Source organism: Piliocolobus tephrosceles, chromosome 14 (genome assembly GCF_002776525.5).
Source record: "Piliocolobus tephrosceles isolate RC106 chromosome 14, ASM277652v3, whole genome shotgun sequence".
NCBI classification, from domain to species: domain Eukaryota; kingdom Metazoa; phylum Chordata; class Mammalia; order Primates; family Cercopithecidae; genus Piliocolobus; species Piliocolobus tephrosceles.
Window position 1 is genome coordinate 97,712,863 of NC_045447.1, and position 18,060 is coordinate 97,730,922.

The 18,060-nt window shown below is 37.9% G+C and overlaps 1 protein-coding gene across 6 annotated transcripts in view; it reads right to left on the reverse strand.

Annotated features, from left to right (window-relative positions):
* The window catches only part of KIF27 (kinesin family member 27), an 89,567-nt gene that overhangs the window by 49,411 nt on the left and 22,096 nt on the right, over positions 1-18,060 (reverse strand). For 5 of the 6 annotated variants that reach the window (XM_026448974.1, XM_026448972.1, XM_026448977.1 and 2 more), the window contains 5 exons: positions 13,208-13,351; positions 10,443-10,520; positions 4,425-4,631; positions 2,166-2,335; positions 1,571-1,674 (listed from right to left, as the gene is read on the reverse strand). In XM_026448974.1, coding sequence (XP_026304759.1) covers positions 1,571-1,674; positions 2,166-2,335; positions 4,425-4,631; positions 10,443-10,520; positions 13,208-13,351 — 703 coding nt within the window. The remainder of the gene's footprint in view (positions 1-1,570; positions 1,675-2,165; positions 2,336-4,424; positions 4,632-10,442; positions 10,521-13,207; positions 13,352-18,060) is intronic. The other variant, XM_026448973.1, reaches the window with a different exon arrangement.

Genomic DNA, 18,060 nt, shown 5'->3' on the forward strand with positions numbered 1-18,060 from the left:
ACAGGTGTAAAATTTCCAGATGGATAGAGGGGTGAATTTGTTTCCTATCAACTTCTACTTTTATTGTAATTGGAGAATACAGACTATACCAGGCTACTCAGAGTGTGGTCTAGCACTGTTTGTTACTGCCTGCACCAGAAGGTAAATCAACTATGTCACTAAGCACACTGCTTTAGTTCAGGTGACACTTTTTTCATAGCCAGACTTTCTCAAGGAAGAAACTAGTGTAAGCTCATTTACATTCCAATGTAAGCTTTTTTCCTGGTTGCAGAGCAGTAACAAACAGCTCAAGCATGGCTGCTTGAGTAGCATTTACCTTTATTATTTCCACATTTTTATATTTATTTTAGTTATACTTAAATTTTTGGCTCATAAAGCCACGTATAGGTTCTTAAAGAGATGCTCTACATTTTCAAAGTGTAGCACTTATGTTATTTATATTCCCGACTCCCTTTTTTGTGGGTCAACCACACATTGACCAAGAGAGATGAGTTAATAAAATCTACTACTATCAGCTGGGCACAGTGGCGCGTGCCTGTAATCCCAGCATTTTGGAAGGTCAAGGTGTGCAGATCACAAGGTCAGAAGTTCGAGACCAGCCTGGCCAACACAGTGAAACCCCATCTCTACTAAAAACACAAAAATTAGCCAGGTGTGGTGGCACACACCTGTAGTCCCAGCTACTTGGGAGGCTGAGGCAGGAGAATCGCTTGAACCTGGGAGGCGGAGGCTGCAGTGAGCCGACACCGCACCACTGCACTCCAGCCTGGATGACAGAGAGAGACTCCATCTAAAAAAAAAAAAAAGTTGTGAAAACTATAGGTGATTTTTTTTTTTTTTTGAGGTAGGGTCTTGCTCTGTTGCCTAGACTAGAGTGCAGTGGTGTGATCTCGGCTCACTATAGCCTCAAACTCCTGGGCTCAAGCGATTCTCCCACCTCAGCCTCCCTCCTGAGTAGGTACGTACCACCACGCTCAGCTAATTTTCTGTAGAGAGACGATCTCATTATGTTGCTCAGGCTGGCCTCAAACTCCTGGCCTTAAGCAATTCTCCCGTTTCAGCCTCTCAAAGCACTGGGATTACAGGCATGAGCTACTATATGTGGCTCATAAATGTTTTTGATGTTGTTATTGATGCATAAAAATTCTTAGCAGTTGTGTACTAAAACATTACCAGCACCCAGTACACTAATTGGGCTCCAATGCCAAATACATATTTGATGTTAGGCACAAGTCCCAGTGAAGGAGTAGATACCTAGTACAATTATTCATACTGTACTTTAACATCATTAGGAATACAAAGCATATCAATTGAGGTCTGAATATAAAAATCCTTATTCTAAGGGAGTAAGCCTATATCTCTAGCCATAATTAATTGATAGAAAATCTTTTTTATTAAGGAGTAAAAGAGGTAAAACAGAGAACATAAAAGAAGTTCTACCAACCAGAAAAGCATTTGTACCAAGTTCTGGTCTTTGAGAATTCCCGGATGTTTCTTAAACTATCAACTGAGTAAAAAGATAAGTGTCCTATAACCATTAGGTCTACATTATTTAAGAAAATCTATGTACCTTCATTCTCCAAATTTGACTTTTGTGTTTCATCCTGAGTATCATTCAGTTCAACAAGGGAACAAACAGAGTCTGGCTTCTGAATCCATGAACGACTTCTACATCTAAAAAAAAAAATCAGAAAGTTAACTTATTTGTTAGCGTTTTCTAATCTGCCCTCAAATTAGTTTCCCCAGAAAGTGACAGTAATGTTAAAAAATTATTAATTACATTTAAAAACAAAATGTTACTAATATTGCTTAAAATAAAAGGATGCCTCCCCACCCATGTTGAATCAGTAGGAAAGTCATGTTTGTTGACACCGTGGCAGCAGAATAAGGAAATCCAAAAAAAAAAAAAAAAAAAATTCCCTCTGAAAATTATAATCTAATTACTATAACAGCTCTAAAAGCAAAATTATTTTTCAGTTATAAGACTGATGACTTGTGTTCAAATACTATTTTCATAACACATTAGATGATAGTACATTTAGCAAAAGTTACCTACTCTTATATTAAACATAAAAGATACACTCCAATGGAAAAAACCTACACTTCTATATTTATTGCAGCATGTAATTCTAAATGTTTATTAAATCAGTGTATATTTAACATACCTAGTTCCAGATTTCTCTTGGCCTTCCGATTCTTCATCATCACTGTTATCAGAAAATTGGCAGTGGAGGACCTCATCTTGTTCTTCTATGTGATCTAACAGTATCCGACTTCGTGTTCGAAACCCAGCAAATATTCGATCCAGAGAGTACACAGGTGGACTTGTGTGGACCTTCCAAGTGATTCCCCCACCCAACAACAAAAAAAGTGATATTTTAAAAGTCTAATTTTATCCTATTATTCTCAATGCTGTTAAAGGAGTTATTAGATTGGCACTCTTAAAATAGCCAATCACTGGAAAATGCTCCCCTCAAACAAAGGTCAAAATTAATTTAACGATACTTTGTGCCTCACAGACAAATACTTCTTTCAGAGTATACACAGCTCCTTCTCTTCAGGACAACTCTTCTATCTTCACTTATGGAAAATAGTATTCAAAAATGAAACGAAAAGCACGCATGGAAAACATTCCAGCTCTTAAACACAGCACAGACACACCCCAACAAATGTGCCCGCTTCCCCATCTTCCCAGTTCAGAACACCTGGAGAACTGTGGTGCTCCAATCCAAATCCCACCACAGGAAGAAACCCAGAGCCATCTCCACTCCCTCTGCCAGGGCAATATTCCTAATTTGAATACCACAATGCATATACTTATTCTTTATATATGGTGGTTAGGTATAGCTGAATTAAGGCTCTAGGAAAAATATTTGATATATGTCATACAACAAATAAAACTGTATGGCTAGCCTGGGAATTTTCTATAGTATAACATTCTTCTATTGGAAATGCACTTTAAATACTCAAAAAAAAAAAAATGACCTTGGAAAACAACAACAATAAATTAGGGATTGCCTTTATACCTTTGTTCTGGTTTCTATTACAAAATATTTCCTTTTCATCACCTCTGTAACCAAACCTCGAGATGGCTTCTCACAAAAGGCAATAAAATCTTAGAGGAGACAGTCCATTTATCAATATAAATTATTATAAGCTGTTAAAATTGTAACAAATAGTGGAATATGAGTATCACACGGTGTTTAGGATTTAATCACTTGACAATAGGCCCCCGTCATGTATTCTCTCCTAAAAAATCCTACCTGATTCCGAAAATCATCTTATATCTGATTTTTGTGCTTCTGCTGTCAGTCACCTAATTAGACCATCTGTCACATCGGCATCATGATAGACAGGGGTAAAGTTTTTCAGGTGGCCTCCCAATGGGAAATGAGGGAGGGGAATTATTTAAGGAAGAACCAACTCAACAAGTATTGATCTGATGAGTACAACATTCTAGACATGGCTATTTTATCCCATAACTGGCAGGCATCTAGTTTTCTCTTCTGAGAGTATGGGAATTATTTAAGGAGCAAATAATAAAACCTTTTGTTCAGAGTCAAACTTCATTCTCTGGGATTGTAATTTCCTTTTAAAATTTCTTTTTACAAAGAAAACCAAATGTCCAGAGCTATTATAGTATTCATACCACCCAAGGCTGCTATTATAGTATTCATACCACCCAAGGCTGCTATTATAGTATTCATACCACCCAAGGTTGCCTGATGCAAAGTCCATGGCACTGCTCATATATCACTTGCCTTTCATTTCTTATCCCTCTGACTGTAACAACCAGAAGGATCTCACGTAAACAAATCATTTCCCTTCATAAAATGAGGAAATAGAAAGCAGAATTCATGAACCTGCTAAACCAAAACTCATGAATCTGCTAATTAAGTCTTTTCCATAATAGAGACTCCTTAATAATTCTTAAAACTGTGTGTATATATTTACCAACCACACAAACTAAAATTCATATTGATATTTATACTGTCTTGATTTTGTCTACTTGGTAAGACTGAATAACATATAAATATTATTTCAAAAATAATGACAGACCAAATAAGTTGAAATAAATACCCTCTAACATCTCAACTTTGTGTGGTTAAAGGAAGAAATAAATTCATGTAGATATTAAACTTGGTCATGTCTGAAGATATTATGGCAAAGGATACCTTTTTCACATTGATGAGGTATAGACATTATCTCCATCCAACTATTCCCTCCAAATGTAACTATGTATTCTTTTGTTTATTAGTTTCTTTTATTAGAAAGAAGTATGCTTAAAAGAAAAGGTATACACAAAATTCCATAAAACCTAACAAAAAAAAAAAATCTGCTGAGACTGTACAAATACACTGTGATATTATAGCTAAAATTTTTTAAATCTCAAAATAAGAAAAAGATTAACGTTTGGACTTTACCTTCCTGGAATCTTGTCTTGATGGGATATAAATATAATGCCCCAAACGAGTATCAGATGGTACAGTATATGGTCTCTTTTCAGGGATCCTGGCATCTGGCTCATCTCCACAATTTTCTTTAGCTGAAGAAGTCACTGACAGGTTAAGTTTTGTTAGTTCTTCACTCAGTTGATCCACAAGAAGTTGTTGTTCTATTATTTTTTCATTCTTTGTAGAAAAGAGATGAAAATATTTAAAATACAGCACTTCAGTACATTTAGATTATGATTAAAAATGAATTTTACATTGACCAAAATCACAACTATTTTAATAATACAGTCAATTCTCATTTATCCAGAGACTAGTCTTCTGGTGTTCACAAGTAATTAACATTGTTCTAAGTGGTAAAACCTTTTTAATAGTAAGGAGCAACAAACACAGTCAAACAAGTTAAATACTCAAAGATAACTCCCCATCCACTGTGACTGGTTGCTTTGCTAACCTGAAGCACTTTGATTAGCTATCTTTATTAAAGCATGGACTTTCTGAGTGAAATCCAAAAAGTAAAAAGAAACAAAAAAGTTGAAAAAGTGGAGAAAGAATTGTAGACAGCAGAGTTTGCAGCAAAGGAGGCAGAAGGAGGTAACAAGAGCAGGAAGTGGGCTGGGCGCGGTGGCTCAAGCCTGTAATCCCAGCACTTTGGGAGGCCGAGACGGGCGGATCACGAGGTCAGGAGATCGAGACCATCCTGGCTAACACGGTGAAACCCTGTCTCTACTAAAAAATACAAAAAACTAGCCGGGCGAGGTGGCGGGCGCCTGTAGTCCCAGCTACTCGGGAGGCTGAGGCAGGAGAATGGCGTAAACCCGGGAGGCGGAGCTTGCAGTGAGCTGAGATCTGGCCACTGCACTCCAGCCCGGGCGACAGAGCGAGACTCTGTCTCGAAGAAAAAAAAAAAAAAAAAAGAGCAGGAAGTGAAAGCCTCAGTGAAAAAGGAAGCCAAAAGCACAGAGATAGAAGATAGCCAAATGACAGTCCTGAGAGGAAGAAGAAATTGGAAATCAAAGGCAGAACAAATTGTATATCAGGAATGTGTGTGTGTGTTTGTGTGTGTATGTGGTTTAGTTTTGTGTATCCTCTAAAGAAAATTTTTGAAGTGTATCAAATCCAGGAAGCTCTAATGTCAATCTTTGTTTTACAAGCACAAATTTATGTAAAAAAGAAACAGTCATTCATCTTAATACTTCACATGCACTACAATATTTAAATAGGAAAAAAAACCCTTACATTTTCATTGTATAAATGCTAAGCAATAAAAATGCAACCTTACTTAAAAATCATATATTCAGATAATTAAAATATACAACATCAATGGCATATAAATTGGAAAGGATTCAATGGAGTTCTTACATTGTCTGGGAAAAGGATAAAAGTACCAATTAATATTAGAGTACATGGTGTACTCTCTAGGATAACCACTAAAAAAAGAGTAAAACTATAACTTCTAAGTTAGTGCAGAAAACAACAGAAAAGGAAAAAATAACCAACGATTCAAAAGAGGGAAAAAGGAACACAGAGGAGGAAGGATACATAAAAAGGCACAATGGTGGATTTTTACCAAAACAGTAATTATGTTAAATTAATAAATGAATTAAATAATGAAATTAAAAGATAAAAACTATCAGAAAGGATTTTACAATTATCTAACCATATGGTGCTTACAAGAAACATACCTAAAATAGACACAGAAAGATTAAAAATAAGATAGAAAAAGAGATACCATGTAAATACTAATCAAAAGAAAGCTGGTGTAGCTGTAGTAATGTCAAGGTAGACTTTAAGGCAAAACTCATTAGAAGAGATAAGAAGAGGTAAAAAGGATTACAAGAGCAATTCACCAGGATGGTATAACAATTCTACATTTGTATGCACTTAATAACACAGCTTCAATATTTATAATGCAAAGACTATCAGCACTTCATGAAGAAATAAGACAAATCCAAAATTATAGTAGGGCTGGGCACAGTGGCTCACACCTGTAATCCCAGCATGTTGGGAGGCCAAGGCCAGTAGATCACTTGAGCCCAAGAGTTTGAGAGCAGCCTGGACAACATGGCGAAGAACCCCTTCTCTACAAAGAATACAAAAATTAGCAGGGCATTGTGGTATGCACCTGTGGTCCCAGCTACCCAGGAGGCTGAAGTGGGAGGATTGCTTGAGCTCAGGAGGTTGCGGCTGCAGTGACTCATGATCGTGCCACTGTGCCCCAGCCTGGGTGACAGAGTGGAGATCTGTCATAGTGGGAGATTTCAACATCACTTTATAAATTACTGATATAACAAAAAGCCTCCAAAGGTGAGTACAAAATGTAGATTTGAATAATAGGATTAATAGTACCCAATGATTGCAGAATGCATATACTTCTCAAGTACCTCTGTAACATTTAGAAAAATTTGCCTTATTCTGAGCCAAAAAGCGAGTTTCAATACATTCAAAGGACTGAAATCAGAGATAGTATGTTATCTGATCACAATGCAATAAAAATTGATAAAAGAAAAATAAATCCTCTATGTCCTATAAATAAAATAACTATGTTATTCACAAGTCAAAAAAAAAAAAGTCACAATGAAAATTAGAAAACATTTTGAGCTCAATGTGGAGGGCAAGTCAAGATGAACTTAGAAATATATAATGTTAGGCTGGGCGCGGTGACTCAAGCCTGTAATCCCAGCACTTTGGGAGGCTGAGATGGGCGGATTGTGAGGTCAGGAGATCGATACCATCCTGGCTAACACGGTGAAACCCCGTCTCTACTAAAAAACACAAAAATTAGCTGGGCGCGGTGGCGGGCACCTGTAGTCCCAACTACTCGGGAGGCTGAGGCAGGAGAATGGCGTAAACCCGGGAGGCGGAGCTTGCAGTGAGCTGAGATCTGGCCACTGCACTCCAGCCTGGGCAACAGAGTGAGACTCCGTCTCAAAAAAAAAAAAAAAAAAAAAAAGGCAGAAATTAGTGAAATAGTGAACAAACTAATGAAATAATGAACAAACATACACTAGTGAGAATTAACAAAGCCAAAAATTGTCTCTTGAAGAGACTAATGAATTGGCAATTTTACTAGTGAAACTGCAAGAAAAAATAGTGAGAGAAGGCACAAATAATCAGGAATGAAAAAGGGGGGACATGTGACTACACAGCTAAAGATATTAACGAATAAAAGACTATCATAAACTTATGCCAATACTTTCGAAAATTAGATACAATGGTCAAATTCCTAGAAAAATAAACCTTATCAAAACTGGAGGAAAAGAAAATACTAATATGATTTAATTCATAAAACATACTCCCAAAGAAAATTTCAAGTCCCAAATGCTTCACAGGCTAATTCAACCAAACATTTAAGAAAGAAATAATACCAATTTTTCACACACCCTTCCAGGTATAGGGGGACATTAAATAATCCATATTATGAGGCCAGCATAACTTGTTATAATATCTGACAAGAATATTATGAGAAAGAAAAATATAGGACAAACTCACTGACAAATATAAACATCACACTAGCAAACAAAATCTAGGTCAATTGTGCAGAAGAGTTAACACAGCAGACCCGACTGCTATCTTTTAGAAGACCTGCTATGAGGTTGTCAGATGTCTGAGAACTTGGATTTTGGGAGTGTTCCTAAACGCTCTGGTAATACTGACTCACTGTGCTCAACTATTTGCACAATTAATGCGGTTTATGCTGTACCCCTGCTTTCCTTCAGGTAGTCTGGGACTTTGGTTCATGCTAGGCAAAGGGTGCCTTCACGACCCACCCATCCTCAATATAACCCATAGGCACCAAGTCTACTTAGTTTCCCTGGCAGATAACATTTTATAGGTGTTGTCACCACTCATTGCTGGGGGATTAAGCACATCCTCAGTGACTCTGCTGAGAGACAAGTCTTGGAAGCTTGTGCCTGGTTTCCTCCAGACTTTGTTCCATGTGTCTTTTTCCTTTACTGATCTTGCTCTGCATCTTTTCACTGTAATAAGTCCTAGCCAGGAGAATGAATATATATTGAGTTCTCCTAGTACGTCATCCAATGTGAGGGTGGTTTTGGGGAATCTCCAATACAACAGTACATCATAACATCAACAACAAAAAGGGTTTATTCCAGGAACAAAAGATTGGTTAAAAATCAGATCAATCAGTGTAATTCACCATATTAGCAGAATAAGGAAGAAGAATCATATGATAAAGAAAAATCATTTGATAAAAATCAATATCCATAATAAAAATTCTCAGTAATTTCCTTAGTTTGGGAAACGGTAAATTAAAAATACCTATAGAAAATATAATACTTCAGAGTGAAAGTTTGAGCTTTTCCTCTATCATTGGAAACAAGACAAGGATACCTTTTGTTTTTTTGAGACAGAGTCTTGCTCTGTCGCCCAGGCTAGAGTGCAGTGGCGCAATCTCAGCTCACTGCAAGCTCCGCCTCCTGGGTTCATGCCATTCTCCTGCCTCAGCCTCCCGAGCAGCTGGGACTACAGGTGCCTGCCACACGCCCAGCTAATTTTATTTGTATTTTTTAGTAGAGATGGGTTTTCACCCTGTTAGCCAGGATGGTCTCGATCTCCTGACTTCATGATCCACCCGCCTCAGCCTCCCAAAGTGCTGGGATTACAGGCGTGAGCCATGGGGCCCGGCCAAGACAAGGATGCCTTCTATCACCACCTGTATTCAACACTGCATTGGAGATCCCAGCAAATACAAGAAGGTATTTTTATAACAACTTTATTGAGACAAAATTCACATACTACAGAAACCAACTATTTAAAGTATACAATATAGAAGATATAGAAGAAGAAAAAGATACAGAAGGTAAAAGGATTATAAAGGAAGAAATGAAACTTTTATTATTTGCAGATGACATAATTATAAATGAAAATCCAAAATAATTTACAGATTTAGGATTAAAAAGCGAGTATAGGCCGGGTGCGGTGGCTAACGCCTGTAATCCCAGCACTTTGGGAGGCCAAGGTAGTTAGATCATTTGAGGTCAGGAGTTCGAGACCAGACTGACTGACATGGTTGAAACCCTGTCTCTACTAAAAATACAAAAAAAAATTAGCCAGGCAAGGTGGTGCATGCCTGTAATCCCAGCTACTCAGGAGGCTGAGGCAGGAGAAGCACTTGAACCCAGGAGGCAGAGGTTGCAGTGAGCCGAGATCATGCCACTGCACTCCAGCCTGGGCGACAGAGTAAAACTCTGTCTCAAAAAAAAAAAAAAAAAAAAAGCAAATTTATAGCCAGGCGTCGTGGCAGGTGCCTGTAATCCCAGCTATGCAGGAAACTGAAGTAGGAGAATCGCTTGAGTCTGGGAGGCAGAGGTTGTAGTGAGCGGAGACTGTACCACTGCACTCCATCCTGGGTGACACAGTGAGACTCCATCTCAAAACAAAAAAAAGAAATTACTTCCAAAATGTTTGGATCCTTTCCATTTATCCTGGGAATTTTGAAGGGTCCCCACCTGATGGTAACTGTAGGCACTCCTGATCAAAAACTGAGTTTAGTCAGGTTGCTGGATATATAAGTTATTAATATCTAAAAATTAGTACAGTTCCATATACCAACAATTAGGGAATCTGAAAAATAAAATTTTTTAAAGATTCTATTTATAGTGACAGAAAAAAAATCAAGTACCTACAAAGAAATCTATAAATTATTTGCAATATTTCTGCACAAAAAAAGTAGGCCATTACTGAGAAAAACCAAAGGAAATTTAAGTAAATAGAGAACTATACGATGCTTATGGATTAGGAGACTCAATCAAAACATGTTCATTAATTATAAACAGATATATAAATGTAATTCAATGTTAATTAGTTAATTAATGTTAACCAACTTGATTGAATCTTTCTGTAATGTATACATACATCGAAACATTACACTGTATCCCAGAAACATACAAAATTATTATTTGACCATGAAAAATAAATAAATGAAAATAGCATACTAAGTGAAAGAAGTCACACACAAAGGCCACTTACTGTATGATTCCAGTTATATGAAATGTTTAGAATAGGCAAATCCATAGAAGTAGAAAGTAAAGTGGTTTTTGCCAGGGGCTGAGGAAAGGAGGAAAATGAGGAGTGATTGCTAATGGATACAATATTTTCATTTTGGGTGATAAAAATATTCTAATATTAGACAGTGTGATAGTTAGACAACTCTGTAAATACATTTAAAAATCACTGAATTGTATATTTGAAGGGCTGAATTCTATAGTATGTGAATTATATCTCAATAAAGTATTATTTAAAAAATTTAAAAATTCAAATAAAATTTATATGGAACAACCAAGACATCTGGGGAGTGGGGAGGGAAGGAGAACAGCAGAAGGCCTTGATCTACAAAATATCTAGACTTATTATAACCTACAATAAATAAGAAATGTGATCTTGGCTCAAGGATATACAAATCAACCAACGGAATAGAAGGCCAAGAAATAGACAAGAGATTCATGCACAAATAGACCATGATTTATGATAAAGATAGCACTCAAAACAGTTGCGAAAAGATGGTTTCCAATAAATGATGCTAGGACAAATGAGTATCTATATGTTTAAAAAATGAAATTTGATCTTTACTTTATTCCACACACAGAAATCAATTCCTGGAGGACTATACAGCTAAATGTGGAAGGCAAAACAATAAAGCTTCTGGAAGATAATACAGAAAGTATCCTCAGAGGAGACAATTGGGGAAAGGAAAAACTTATTAAATAGAGAACAAATATCATTAAGCATAAAGAAAAAGATTGACGAATTTGATTACAACAAGAACTCTTCATCAAAGATACCACTGAGAGTAAAAGGCAAGTCACAGAAAAATTATTTGTAATCATGTAAGTGACAAAGCACTCATACCCAGAATATACAACAAACTTCTACAAATTAATCTAGAAGACAGGTAACTCAGGAGAAAAACAAGCAAGAGACTTGAATGAGTACTTCACAAAAGAGGATATCCAAATAGCCAAAAATATATGAATAAAATGCTCAACCTCACTAGTCATCAAGGAAATGCAAACTAAAGCCACAATAAAATACTACATACCTACCAGATTGGCTGAGATTTAAAAATTAATAACAAATGTTGAGAAGCATATGGAACAGTGGGAATGCTCACATAATGCTGGGTGGGAGTGTAAAATGGAAAACAATCTGGTATCACCTACAAAAGTTGAAGATATACCTACCCTATGGTCTAGCAATTCAACTCCTAGGCACAAATCTCAAAGAAATGTATGTGCATGTGCACTGAGAGACACTGAAAATTCACAAGAAAATTTCATAGAAAACCACAAATGTCCATCAAACAGTAGAACAGAAAATAAATTGTGGTATAGTCATACAATAAAATCCTATGTAGCTATAAAACTAAACAAACCACAGCCACACATTACAGATAAAATATTAGAATTTACAGAAAAAATATTACAATTAAAAAGTGGATGAATCATAATAATGTTCAACAAAGCAGCCAGATACTGAATAAGCTATACTGAATAAATTAATAAAAATTCCAAAACCTAAACTGGAGTGTTGAAGGATACATATTTAGATAGTAAAACCATAAGAAAAGCAAAGAAATGATTACCATGTAAGTCAAGAGAGTGGTTCTCTTTGAGGAAGAGGCACTAAGAATTTTGAGGCGCTGGCAGTTAGCAATTTCTTGACCTGGTGGTGGTTACCCAGCTGTTCTCTTTGTGATAAATCACTGATTAATACGTATTGTTTTGTATATACTTTAGTTTTATGTTTTTAAATTATTATACAATTAGGGCCAGGCATGGTGGCTCATGCCTGCAATCAATCTCAGCACTTGGGAAGCTGAGGTGGTACGATCACTGAGCCCAGGAGTTCGAGACCAACTTGAGCAACACAGTGAGACCCCATCTCCACAAAAAAATCAGAAAATTAGCTGGGCATGGTGGCATGCACCTGTAGTTGCAGCTACTCAGGAGGCTGAGGCGGGAGGATCACTTCAGCCCGGAAGGTCGAGGCTGCAGTGAGCTGTGCTTGTGCCAGTGCACACCAGCCTGAGCAACAGAATGAGATCCTGTCTCAAAACAATAACAACAACAAACAACAACAAAATACAATTAGAAGGGTTAAAAAAGAAAACAAAAATCAAACAACATTATTTCTCTGGGCATTAGTTATTCCCTGATAGGAATAACTGATAGGAAGCTAAAGGCTTTAAATGATATTAACCATTTGGGGTGATGGGAGAAGTCACAGCCAGGGAGTACAATATTTAGAGGCATGCTATGTTATACTGTAGACATAGCCATGTTAGTATACTAGGAAAGTTAAGATAGAAAATTTGAAAGATGTTTAACCAAAGTTAAAAAGCAAATCACTCACGAGGTATAAGAGGATAAATTAATACATTTCAAAGTTTAAATTACATATTTACCTTCCAACTCCTAACAATACTGCATTTCCTAATACCTTGGCAAACAACAGGAAGGAAAAGTATGGAAAAAATAACCATGATATGATTAATAAATTAATTTCCTGGGTATTATCTTTATATTTCTAAAACCAAAGTCAAGCTAACAATAAAAATGTTTCCATTTAAGCAGATTTAAGGGAAAAACTAATAATTCTTTCAGGTGCCTATGTTCAGAACTCTTCAAATGAGCATCCTCTTTTTAAGTTCCCATTTATCATTTAAAATGCTATTGTGTTTAGTTAGGTACTATTTCAAGAAAATCTACAGAGTTAGATGCATTAAGAAACTCTACCTGCAATCTATTCACTTTTTGTGCTTCTTTCAAAGATACAGCATGCCCTTTGTTTTCCTGTACCATCATCTGCACCTGATTCTTCAGTTCCTTCACCTCCAGTTCCTTCTGATTAAATACTACTTCATCAGCAGCAAGCGCACACTAGGTGGGGAAAGAAGGCACAAGTGACATTCACCACTGAAAATAATCAAGAAACCTCATATGATAACACAAAATGGTGATTAGATTATAGCTTGACGATGTCTCATGAATTTTTTTTTTTCATTTTCAACTTTTTCTGATTTCTTTCTAAGGAAGGCAGAGTTGAGAGAACCTATCATTGCTATAACATAGGAATTCATTACCATGAAGACAGAAGATTTTCCTGATTTTTCCTTCCTGTATATAAAAACTAGCTGTTTTGGTTCTAGAGTACCTTCACTAAGATTTTTACAAGTTTGCTAGAACTACTACGAGATTTTAATGTGGATCACTCAAAGAGCTCACATTTTCCAAACTGACATATAGGGTTATAAGAATACATTTGGGCATTTGAATGAAGCAGATTTGCTGATTTTGTACACTTTCATCATGAAGAGATATATTCTGAAGATGTCGAAAAATGATTCAACAGTTTTACTTCTTGGTTTCTAGTAAATTTGCCTGTTTTTAAGAACACTTGGGATATGTAAACAATAGAGTAGTTTTTAAATTAAATAAACAGAAAATTATTTGTCAAGAGTCTCATTCCACATGTTGGCTTGGCATTTTAAAAATCTCACTAAATAAGATGTTGGCATGGATGCGGTGATCAAGGAACACTTCTACACTGCTAGTGGGAATGTAAAGTAGTACAGCCACTATGAAAGACAGTGTGGAGACTCCTTGAAGAACTAAAAGTAGAGCTACCATTTGGTCCAGCAATCCCACTACTGGGTATCTACCCAGAAGAACAGAAGTCATTATACAAAAAAGATACTTGTACACGCATGTTTATAGCAGCACAATTCACAATTGCAAAATTGTGGAACCAACCCAAATGCCCATCAATCAACAAATGGATAAAGAAACTGTGATATATATATGTATCTGAGAGTAAAAGGCAAGCCACAGAAAAATTACTTGCAATCTTGTAAGTGACAAAGCACTCATACCCAGAATATACAACAAACTTCTACAAATTAATCTAGAAGACAGGTAACTCAATAGAAAAACAAGCAAGAGACTTGAATGAGTACTTCACAAAGGAGGATATCCAAATAGCCAAAAATATATGAAAAAAATGCTCAACCTCACTAGTCATAAGGGAAATGCAAACTAAAGCCACAATAAAATGTGGCTTTCCTGGCAACAACAGCGAAACTCTGTCTCAAAAAAAAAAGAGCATTTATCTGTTCAATGTATTTGTGTTCATGTATTTTTTCTGTGTTCAAAACTTGGAATAAAAAGGGCAATAAAGTCTCTTAAGAGATACTTTCAGAGATACTTATGAGCAGGTAGAATGTTCCAAACATTGACTTATGGTGAAAAATCAAGGTTGCAACACTATCTGGCAGCTTCTAAAAATAAGATGGTAACTTCAAAATGACACTTAACTTCCCTAGCAACAATCCAGCTGTTACTCCATCTGCAAGACGGCCCACGATCTTACCTTGGCTAAGAATTTTTAAAATATGTACTGACCTGCTTGCCTGATAGGCTCAAGGATAACAGGGATTGAGAAAAGGGTATCAGGATATCCTTGCTTGTCGCACAGACCTGCTGCTCACCTTGCCCAGCAATCCCCCTAAGCAGCCAAGTTTACCAAGCTGCCTTCACAGTAACCCCTGGGATGTAACCCTACCTGCAACTACTGAGTCCAATCCCTTAGCTACCACTGATGTATATCCTAGGCACAGGCAGGTGAAAAATAAATGAGAGGTATATATAGTAATAAGCTAACATACGTTGAGTCTTAGAACAGGCCAGGCATCCTCATTGCTTTATGGGAACAAATGCTTTAATATTCGCACAACCCTATAAAGTGGGTATTACTGTTTCCATTTTACAGATGGGGAAACTGAAGCACAAAGGTCAACTATTTGCCCCAGGTCATACAGCTAGTAAGCAAAGGAGGCAGGATTCAAATTTAGGGAGTTTGGTATCCATATTCTTAACCAGTATGTTATTCTGCCTGTCATAGAAGAACAGGAGAGAAAGTTTTAAAAACGATTTTCTAGTCAGGTGCAGTGGCACACACCTGTAGTCCCAAGATACTCATGAGGCTGAAGTGAAGAGCTATGTCCCGAGTAGCTGGGACTACAGATGCATGCCACCACACCCAGCTAATTTTTCTTTTTTAAAAAAATTTTTGTAAAGACAGGGTCTCACTCTGTTGCCCAAGCTGGTCTCGAATTCCTGGGCTCATACGATCCACCCACTTTGGCTTTTCAAAGTGCTGGGAATACACCAAAACAATTTTTTAAAGAGATATATGCCGGGCACAGTAGCTCACACCTGTATCCCAGGACTTTGGGAAGCAGAGGCGGGCAGATAACTTGAGGTTAGGAGTTTGAGACCAGCCTGGCCAACATGGTGAAACACCATCTCTACTAAAAATACAAAATATAGCCAGGCATGGTGGCAGTGCTTGTAATCCCAGCTGCTCAGGAGGCTGAGGCAGGAGAATCCCTTGAACTCAGGAGGCGGAAGTTGGGCTACATGGCAAGATCCTGTCTCTACAAAAACTACAAAAATTAGCCTTGTGGCCGTGCGTCGTAGCTCACGCCTGTAATCCCAGCACTTTGGGAGGCCAAGGCAGGCAGATCACCTGAGGTCGGGAGTTCGAGACCAGCGCGGCTAACATGGAGAAACCCCGTATCTACTAAAAATACAAAAAATTAGCCTGGCATGGTGGCGCATGCCTGTAATTCCAGCTACTCGGGAAGCTGAGGCAGGAGAATCACTTGAACCCAGGAGGCGGAGGTTGCGGTAAGCTGAGATCATGCCCTTGCACTCCAACCTGGGCAACAAGAACAAAACTCTGTCTCAAAAAAAAAAAAAAAAAAATTAGCCTTGCATGGCGGCCTGTGCTCCCAGCTCCTTGGGAGGCTGAGGGGGAAGGACTGCTTGAGCCCTGGACGTCAAGGCTGCAGTGAGCCATGATCATGCCACTGCACTCCAACCTCAGTGACACAGGGAGACCCTGTCTCCAAAAAAAAAAGAAAGAAAAAGAAACCCATTTGCTTTTTGCAATCTACTATTTCCCAAAATAATCTGATCATGGTACTTTTTTCAACAAAACTATTAATATCTTTAGGATGTAATAATCTAGAGAATATAATCGAGGGCAAACTTAAATTTATTTTCCAACACATGGAAAGAGGAACTTACTACCTTCCCTACCCCCAAGCAATCGGTTTGATGGGCTTCCAATTTCAGCCACCTTAGAAGCATGACAGAAAAGTGCTTCCTATTACCAACTCCTATATATGTCCCAACATTCAAGCTTCCAATTACCAGTACTTCCTGTTCCACCAGTTTCTTATACTAATGAGGAAGGGCCTGCTCTACCTAGGCAGAATTATTACGTTTCAGAAAAAAAAAAAAAAACTAAAAAAAAATGATGTAAAAAGTATTACCTTACATGTTTCTATGTTATTATTTATTTATTCATTTATTTTTAGAGACAGGGTCTCACTCTGCCCCCCGGCTGGAGTGCAGTGGTGCAATCACAGCTCACTGCAGCCTTGAACTCCTGGGCTCAAGTAATCCTCCCACCTAAGTCTCCCGAGTAGGTGGGACCACAGGCATGTGCCACCATGTCTGACTAGGTTTTTCATTTTTTGTAGAGACAGGGATCTCATTTTGTTTCCCAGACTAGTCTCAAACTCCTGGGCTCAAAACAACCCTCCAGCCTCAGTCTCCCAAAGTGCTGTGATTACAGGCATGAGCCACTGTGCTGACTGAGACTAGGACTTTAATGTAACAAGATAGTTTCAAATCTTGTATTTCAAGTAACGAGAAATTTCCACTTGTTGAGTTTGGTGTAACAGGAAAGAACATCCACAATTATCTGAAAATTCAGTGAAATACTCCTCCCGGCCGGGCGCGGTGGCTCACGCTTGTAATCCCAGCACTTTGGGAGGCCGAAGTGGGCGGATCACGAGGTCAGGAGATCGAAATCACGGTGAAACCCCGTCTCTACTAAAAATACAAAAAATTAGCCGGGCGCTGTGGCGGGCGCCTGTAGTCCCAGCTACTCAGGAGGCTGAGGCAGGAGAATGGCGTGAACCCGGGAGGTGGAGCTTGCAGTGAGCTGAGGTCGAGATCACACCACTGCACTCCAGCCTGGGCTACAGAGCCAGACTCTGTCTCAAAAAAAAAAAAAAAAACTCCTCCCTTCAAACTATACAATATACAACTATGAGGCTGAATTTTCTTCACAAACTTCAACCAAAACAACATATTGCAACAAACTGAATACTGAAGCAGATACAAAAATCCAACTGTCTGTTATTAGACCAGATGTTAAAGATATTTGCAAAAATGTAAAGGAATTCTACTCTTATTAAAATTTTTGTGTGTGTTGGCTGGGTATAGTGGCTCACACCTGTAATCCCAGCACTCTGGTAGGCCAGGGTGGGCAGATCATGAGGTCAAGAGATGGAGACCATCCTGGCCAACATGGTGAAACCTCGTCTCTACTACAAATACAAAAATTAGCTGGGCATGGTGGCATGCGACTGTAGTCCTGGCTACTTGGGAGGCTGAGGCAGGAGAATCGCTTCAACCTGGGAGGCAGAGGCTGCAGTGAGCCAACATCATGCCATTGCACTCCAGCCTGGTGAGAGAGCAAGATTCCATCTCAAAAAAAAAAAAAAAAAAAAAAA